Raw genomic sequence first — 8,684 nt, forward strand, 5'->3', positions numbered from 1 at the left:
AAAAAAAAATAATAATTCGATTCGAGTTTTGGTTTCCAATCAAAAAATGATCTGGACTTTGCTCTTCCATTGAACCCAGCAGAGTACTCGAGCCGTTGCTGTCTTTTTCGGAGGTGGAAGGAAACACGGAAAAGAAGAGCGTCTAATGGAGTCGGAAATATTGAAGATCATCTGCGCCAATCAAAGATCAATTAAAACTGATTATTTGATATATTTGCTTTGTGTAGTCCTTTTGGGCAGCCGAAGGTGGTGGCGAGGACCAGACTGAAACTGTGTAGAGTCAGTGTCCGGGATCATGCAGGGCGCAGCACCTGTGTAAAAAGTTCTTCCTCACCGGATCCTGTCCGTTCACTCGGTCGTGGTAAATTTGTTTGCTAAATGTACGATGCCTAATATGAGTCGTGAGTGCTGGACAGTTGGAGAGGCCTATGACTCCTTCAGTTTTACATATCTCAGTTGTTAGTGTTGTTTCATTGTTGAAGTTAAAATTATTGTTTTCTATATAGAATTAAAGCTGGTAAATGAAGAACACTGTCAACGGTTTCTTTGGGCGCTGAAGTTAAAGGGCTTGACACAGCTGGTGCGTCAGCGTCACTGTGTCACACGTATGCTAATGGATCCTCGAAAAACAAATGGACACTACTCACGTAGCTTTACAGGCTAATTTAACACGGTCCCTTATACTTTTAAGGTAGCTTCAAATGTAAAATAAGGCTATTTAAAGTTCAATTTAAAGTTAAATTTAAGTGCTGGAACTTTATTTCCTGGAAACCTGTGTAGTGTAACGTTACGGTTTGTCATTATTTGTGCTAAGATAAGCTAACTAGCCGCTAGTTTTAGCTAATGTTACATATTTACCAAAGCTACAAACATGAGTGTAATCAATTTTTCATAACTATTTGTCAAACTATTCCTATAAATTTGACCAATACTGTAAAGTTGATTTCATATATAATGTAAACTTCTATGACATCCATTCCACTGTAACATTAGTGGTAAATAGCAGTATCTTGCTAGCTGGGTTTCACGGTTGTGGTTCAATGGTGACCATTAGCCCTCTTTTTTTAATTGACAGGACAGCTAGGTGAGAAAGGGGAGAGAGAGGGGGAAGACATGCAAGAAATCATCACCGATCGGACTCAAACCCTGGACCTCTGCGTCGAGGCATAAACCTAAGTACATGTGCGCCTGCTCTACCCACTGAACCAACCTGGCCACACCATTAGCCCTCTTAGCATGTCCCTGTAGATAGGGTTTGTATCTTCAAAACCTTTTTGCAGCTGCTACTATAACGTTAACTCATATTGATTTAGATGCTACTATGTATGTGGTTAGCTTAATTCATCATCATTCATACATTTTTACTTTTAATATGTCAACACTATTTACAGATGTTAGACTTGCCAACCAACACAGGAATGCGAAACATTCATATGAATTCAGTAATATATCATTTTAGCTAAATTGTAGTTACAAAACATAATGGAGGAATGTACTTGTTTACAGAGAAACTGTATATTTTAAAATGATACTCATGACTGAACTACGTGTGTTGTGTTCCTGGATGACAGGACAGGATGCAAATTCTCCCATGAGCTGGACTCTAATCACAATGCGGGGTTACTGCGAGTGTATAAGTTGGAGAGTCTGAGCCGGGCTGAGCTGTGCACACTGCTGCTGCAGAGCGAGGACTGGCTTCTGCCTGATGTAAGTTTCACTACATACACGAGATTCATCCAGAGTGATTTTTCAAATCAGATTGTTAGATCAAAGAGTAAATCAGAGCCATGAACCGTTGCCTCAGTTATGGAAGGATACACAGTAAGGATTAATATTTTCCTGAAAATTAGACATTTTCTGATCCGGTTGCAGAAGCACACTATTCTGGGTTTTTAAGGTGTAATTTTAGCTATACTCACAATACATTGGTCATATTTCATGCAAAACTAAATGCAAAAAGAAATGTGCATAAACGTATGGGTTTCCAACCTGACCGCTTTAGTGTATTTGGTGGTATGAATAAGGCAAAAGAATGCCATGTATGTTAATCAACATTAGAATGAACAAAACATAAACTCTACATGCAGCTTAAACTTAAGCTGTGAGAAATATGAAATTTCAAGTTAATTTCCTGTAATCTGTCTGCTGAGAACAGCCTCATGGAAGTGATATTTGTCATTATATAAACAAACGAAATGCGTTAAAGAACATGAGTTTTTTTACCTGGATTTCACTGGTTGCAGCTGGCACTGCACTGCTTTCCTGCAGTAATGTGGCCGCCGGAGCTGACTCTAGGACTTGTGCAAAGGACTTACTTACTTCTGTAGTGATACTTATATTTTGGAACTTGGTTTACACTTAGAAAATAACTTTTTTATAAGAAACCCTAGAGTTCTTTAGAGTAACAGTAGTTTGTTGACTTCGTCAACACTTGGATTTAGCTGGATAACATTTGTATTTGTCATTTTAAAGGAGTTGTTCACTGAACAATGAAATATTGTCAATATCACAACAGCAATTTCCTGTTTTGTTGTTTTCCAACCCCTTTGACTTGATTGTAACCACCTTTTCTCCCTATACCAGATATGTTGTCATTACAACAATGACGGTGGGGAGTTCGGTCTGTGTCAGGAGGGTTTCGCTTGTAAGAGACTGCATATCTGTGAGAGGTTCCTGAACCACGACTGCAGCTGCTCCAAGACTCGTGATTTTAATGCTCCACAGCCATACAAGAGCCTGCAGGAGAAAGGCGTGCCTGAAGACTTCACTCATTCCTTGAAGTCTGTTTATGCAAACATATTTGCTTTGAAGTACACTGACAGAAAGCAACCAAACTCTTCCACCAGAGAATTCTCTGCTAACCCTGATGGACCGAACAGAAGGCAAAGGCCAAGGCCTGTCAGAGGTAAACTACGCCAGCTGCAAAAGCTTTCATTAAAACTGTTTTCTAAAATAACTTTAAAATGTGCACTTTACAGTACCCTTTTGGTTTGTTTCCTTCAGATAAAACTGAGATATGCATGTTCTTCATCAAAGGACACTGCATGGATGAGGGTAAGTAATCAATGATACATCATAGATCATCATGCAAAACAGTAATAATTACACTTATTTTGTACTATAGAGTTTAGAGCATATCACGTCATCATCATCATCATCATCAATCTAGTTTTTATGACAATGTCTTTTCTTAGATCGATGTTTTAAAGCTCACGACAAGATGCCGTACAGATGGGAGGTCAAAGAGGACGAACAATGGACTGCCTTGACTGATAATGTGGCGATTGAGAAGTACTACTGTGACCCTAAAAACACACACCGGTACTCTCTACTGACATTTAGAGATTTATTTTCATTTGACATTTTGAGAAATGTGCTTATTCACTTTTGTGCCAAGAGTTAGAGGTTGGAGACCACTCTCATGTCTGTATGCTAAAGATGAAGCTACAGCAAACAGTTGCTTAGTTTAGCTGATAGGAAAAGCCCAGTATTGCTGTGATGTTTCAGCAAACTGTTGTATTAGTTTTGTTGTAACTCAACGCATTACTTGCTGTTGAAATTAATTGAATTCATAGTTATCTCTTCTGCTGTCTTTAGTGACAGCACCCCACCTGTACATTTTGACACAATGACCCGTGGATGGAACAAAGTCCGACAACTCTCTACCACAAACTCTTTGCTTGAGCCAACCTTCATCCACACCACTGAGTGGGTTTGGTACTGGGAGGATGAGTTCGGAATGTGGAACATATACGCTTCAGCTGTGAGTAACTGGAGTTATTTTTAGTTTAATTTAGTGGTGATAATCCAGACATGAGGAAATGTCACAGTTTACAGCACAACACACTACACATCCATGCACAAAATATGACCAACTTAAAGTCTATAAAAAACTCATCAGAACATAACTGTTGTTTAACGTATGGTGAAGTGCTGAGTTCTGCATTTCCTTTTTCCTGTGAAAACTTCTGTTGTCAATAGTTTTTTATAGAAACAATGGAATAGTTATGTAACGTTCTATGGGATATATTCTTAAATGGAGATGTCCCAGTCTCCCCAATCTGCAACATTATATTATAGCCAATCCAGATATGTATTATCTGACCTTTTATACGGCTGATCAAAGTCCCAAGTCATTCCTCTCCAGTAGCGCAACGTCATGAAAAACCTTACAAACATTGAAACAGTTCCTCATAGATAACAGTGCGAGTTAGCAAATAGTATAGCAGCATTCCCAGCTTTGCTCTGAAGTGGAATTTTACATCCATTATCTGTAGGGCTGGGTATTGTTCAAACATTTTTGATATCAGTACCAGTAATAAAAACAGCATTAAGCAACTTCAGCAACATTTAGGGAAGTTAATAGGGAACATATGCATATTTAATTTCTTGGGGAGAGTTAGATTATTATATAGATTTGAAACCACTTCATAATATCATTATGCTAAATATGGTCTATATTGACAGACTCATTTACGGTGGCGCCAGAAGATCCGCCGGATGTCCCTCACCTTTCGCTTTCTTTGTGTTGGCATTCTAAACTCCGGTCGGTTTATGGTTAATCTCTGCAGTGTAAATCCAGACAGCTAGCTAGACTATCTGTCCAATCTGAGTTTTCTGTTGCAAGACTTAAAACAACTTTAAAACGAACACATGTTCCACCAAAACAAGTTTCTTTCCCGAGGCTATTTTGCAGAGGTTCGACTTGTGACTAGCAGAGTATTCGTAGATTTATAAAAACACGTCTTAGCGACTGCTCCAGAGATTTTCAACGATCTTCCAACTCTGCAATCTTTGCCTCTCTTTTTCTCTTCAAATTGACCGCAAAGGAGGATGTGAAATCTCTAATAAATCTTATAGCTGCTTGCCAGATGTATGCCAGATCTGAAACTGAGTTGGTATTGATTGATATAACTCAGCCAGTTTGGCTCTAAATTCTATATCAAAAGCTGTGTTCTGGAGAAGGAAGTTATTGAATTGCCACCTTCTAGATTTTTCTCCTAACATATCACAATGGAATGTAGTTATCAGCACACTGTGATCAGACAGAATTTCTGGTTCAATTGCTATGGTGTGGAACATTGCCTTAAGTTCACTGGAGCACAAAATATAATCAATGCGGGAGTAGGTGAGGTGACGTGGAAAAAAAGGTATAATCCTTGCTAGTGTGATTGTGCATCCTCCATATATCTGTAAGATGATGGGATTCCATAACTGCTTTAAACTGATACAGTATATCTTTCTGGGCTTTGGTGTGATTGACCCCTGATCTATCCTGGTTTAAATCTAGTACTGCATTCATGTCTCCCCCTATAATTAGTGAATATTCATTGAGAGAAAGCAATTCATTGGTTAGGCGTGGGAAAAAGCTTTCATCATATGTAGACGGTGCATATACCGAAACAAAGGCCATCTTCCTATTCCTTATCGTGGTACATATATAAGATATCCTGCCTGATAAGTCTTTACTGCTTTTGTCTACGGTGAGTGTGCATCTCCGCGACAGCAAAACAATGGAGCCCTTGGTTTTGCTGTCGTCACTAGATGAAGCAGCAACCTTAAAATATTTATTTTGTAGCTGATTTATATCTCTTTTACATAAATGTGACTCTTGAATAAGCGCCACGTCTATGTTCTTCCTTCCTAAATAGTCCAGGAATTTAGCTTGTTTGATCAGCCCGTTGACTGAAAGGATTGAAAGCTCAGCCATCTTCAAAATGTACACACATACTCGAGTACTCTACCGGATTTTGCTTTCAAATCTGTAGCAAAGGGTGAACTGTTAGCTCTGAGCAAGGTGTGACTAAAACATAAAAAGTAAAATAAATCCCCTAACCCTCTGAGACCACAGACCCCCTCCCCTATTTGTAAGATGCGTGACCACATCAAACGCTGTTCGCACAAAACTCCAGCTCAAAACTGCACCTCCTGTTTTAAGTCACAGGTTAATTGAAACAGGTCTAGTGAATTCTTATGTTAAACATGAAGAATGTTATAAACACCTTAGAACTAGGTCTCAACCAGCTGTTAAGTTCTGAAGTAGGCTATGTGAGGAACAATTTCTGGATTAAGCTAAGTGAAAAACACACCAATCTAGTTGGAGCAACAAGCAGACTTTGAGCTGAACAGACCATATCCCTCATGTTCTTTCAGTCTAGCTAAATGTTAACAAACATAGACTGTAAACTGACCAGCCAGTATTTATCATGTATTTTCAGTCTGGTCAAGTGTCCCTTTAAAGCTTGGCTCCGAAACTTACATACCGTGTCCTCAGGATTTATCATGTTTTTTTCAGCCCGGTTAAGTGTCCACGACTGTAGACTGAGTAGCCAGCATTCATAATTTCTTACAGTCGGATTAGATGTCCCTTCAAAGGTTGGTTCCAAAACCTACTAACAGCGTCCTCCAGTCAAGCTCGGTTCAGTAGCCCAAATACCATCAGTCCACCAGTGCTGAGTCCTCTAGTCACGGCCCCGGCACCGAACGCAAAGTCCCACCGCCGCCCTCCGGTTCCTTCGTCGGCAGCAGTCCACGGCACAGGGCAGCCCGTATGTGTGGCACACCTTCCTCCACTTCCAATTCCAGCCATAAAACTAGCCAACCAGCCAACTAAGTGTTCCAGTCTCTGTAACAGGATGGTATGGTCAATAGTGTCGAATGCAGCACTAAGATCTAATAAAACAAGTCCTTTGTCAGCAGCAGTTAGAAGGTCGTTAGTAATTTTCACCAGTGCCGTCTCTGTGCTATGATGCATTCTAAATCCTGACTGAAAGTCTTCAAATAGATTGTTCCTATGTAGAAAGTCACATACTGTAGTTGGTTAGCGACTACCTTCTCAAGGATTTTGGAGAGAAAGGGAAGGTTAGATATAGGTCTATAGTTGGCTAAGACTTCAGGATCGAGGGTAGGTCTTTTCAGAATAGGTTTTATCACAGCTATTTTAAATGACTGCGGTACATGACCGGTTAATAAAGACAACTTGATCGTGTTTAATATTGTGGTGTTGACCACAGGTAGTGCTTCTTTAAGTAACCTCGTTGGAATAGGGTCTAAGAGACAGGTAGTTGGCTTGGCTGAAGAGATCTTTAACATTAATTGTTGAAGGTCCATAGGATAAAAGCAGCTTAAGTATGTATCAGGTCTTATCGTTCTCTCCAGTTCTCCTGCGCCCAATGGTGAGCTGTTAGAAGTTGAGGGCGAAAGGTGATGAATTTTATCTGTAATTTTTATAATTTTATCATTAAAGAAGGTCATGAAGTCGTCACTACTCAAAGCTACAGGAATAGATGGCTCAGTAGAGCTGTGACTATCTGTCAGCCTGGCTACAGTGCTGAAAAGAAACCTTGGGTTGTTCTTATTTTCTTCTATTAGTGTTGAGTAATTCTGAGGGCCTTCCTATAGGTTTTCAGACTATCTTGTCAATCCACACGAGATTCTTCCAGTTTAGTGGAACGCCATTTACTTTCAAGTTTTCGTGAGATTTGTTTTAATTTGCGAGTTTGGGAGTTAGACCAAGGTGCTAATTTCCTTTGCTTCATCGTCTTCTTTTTGAGAGGAGCGACTGAGTCTAAAGTTGTCCGTAGGCAGGCCGTAGCAGCGTCTACAAAGTTATCAATTTGGGAGGGACTTAAGTTAACATAAAGGTCCTCTGTTATATTAAGGCACGACATTGAGTTAAGTGTTGTTGGAATATCTTCCTTAAATTTAGTTATAGCACTGTCAGATAGGCATCTAGTGTAGAAACCTTTATTTAATTTCTTATGGTCTGGTAATAGGAATTCGAAAGTCATTAAAAAATGATCGGATAATAAAGGATTCTGCGGAAATACTATTAAATCTTCAATTTTGATTCCATTTTCTAGCACATGGTCGAGTGTGTGGTTTAAACGGTGCGTGGACTCATGCACATTCTGACTGAAACCAATTGAATCTAGTAGTGAATTGAAAGCAGTACTAAGGCTATTGCTGTCATCGTCCACATGGATATTAAAATCACCTACAATAAGTACTTTGTCTGATTGAAGGACTATGCTTGATAAGAACTCAGAGAATTCAGATAAAAATTCAGAATAGGGACCTGGTGGGCAGTAAACAACAAGTATAATTGGCTGTACCATTTTCCACGTTGGGTGTTGAAGATTAAGAACAAGGCTTTCAAACGAGTTATAATTTAGTTTAGTATTAATTAACAGGCTTGAGTCGAATATGGCTGCAACTCCCCCTCCTCGGCCTGAGCCTCGTGGAATTTGAGTATTATGACTGGGAGGAGTGGCTTCATTTAGACTAACATATTCATCGTGGCTCAGCCATGTTTCGGTGAGAAAAAATAAATCCATTTGGTTATCTGATATCAATTCGTTTACCAATATTGCTTTATAAGACAGAGATCTAATGTATAATAGTCCACATTTGATTTTCCTATTCTGTTCTGTCAGTGCAGTGGTTGTTTTAATTCCAATTAGGTTGCTGAGCATAGCACCTCTTTTGTTTATGTTAATCGATCTCAGTCGGGGAACAGACACCGTGGTTATGGGATTATGAGCGGGTGGTTGTTCCAAAGGAGCAAGCACAGAGGAGCACAGTTTAGTGGACGCAAACTGACACTGAACATTTTCCATTGCATCCCAGTTCACAGCTGCTGGTTACAGCGTTCTCACTTAATACTGGACAAAAGATTTTATGGA

The 8,684-nt window shown here is 39.5% G+C and overlaps 1 protein-coding gene across 1 annotated transcript; it reads left to right on the plus strand.

The window, feature by feature from the left end:
* The first annotated feature begins 1,161 nt into the window (after positions 1–1,161).
* Positions 1,162–3,422, plus strand: LOC114550353 (protein mono-ADP-ribosyltransferase PARP12-like). The gene is made up of 5 exons (XM_028571062.1): positions 1,162–1,182; positions 1,572–1,707; positions 2,584–2,905; positions 3,004–3,054; positions 3,195–3,422. Coding segments are annotated over exons 1-5 (720 nt in total). The 5' UTR covers positions 1,162–1,180; the 3' UTR covers positions 3,404–3,422.
* The last annotated feature ends 5,262 nt before the right edge of the window (positions 3,423–8,684 follow it).

This window comes from Perca flavescens, chromosome 23 (genome assembly GCF_004354835.1).
Source record: "Perca flavescens isolate YP-PL-M2 chromosome 23, PFLA_1.0, whole genome shotgun sequence".
Lineage (NCBI taxonomy): Eukaryota > Metazoa > Chordata > Actinopteri > Perciformes > Percidae > Perca > Perca flavescens.

Coding starts and splice junctions, on each gene's coding strand:
- LOC114550353 (XM_028571062.1), top strand. Junction 2,906..3,003: donor AAGGCCAAGGCCTGTCAGAG/GTAAACTACGCC, acceptor TGTTTCCTTCAG/ATAAAACTGAGATATGCATG. Junction 3,055..3,194: donor AGGACACTGCATGGATGAGG/GTAAGTAATCAA, acceptor GTCTTTTCTTAG/ATCGATGTTTTAAAGCTCAC.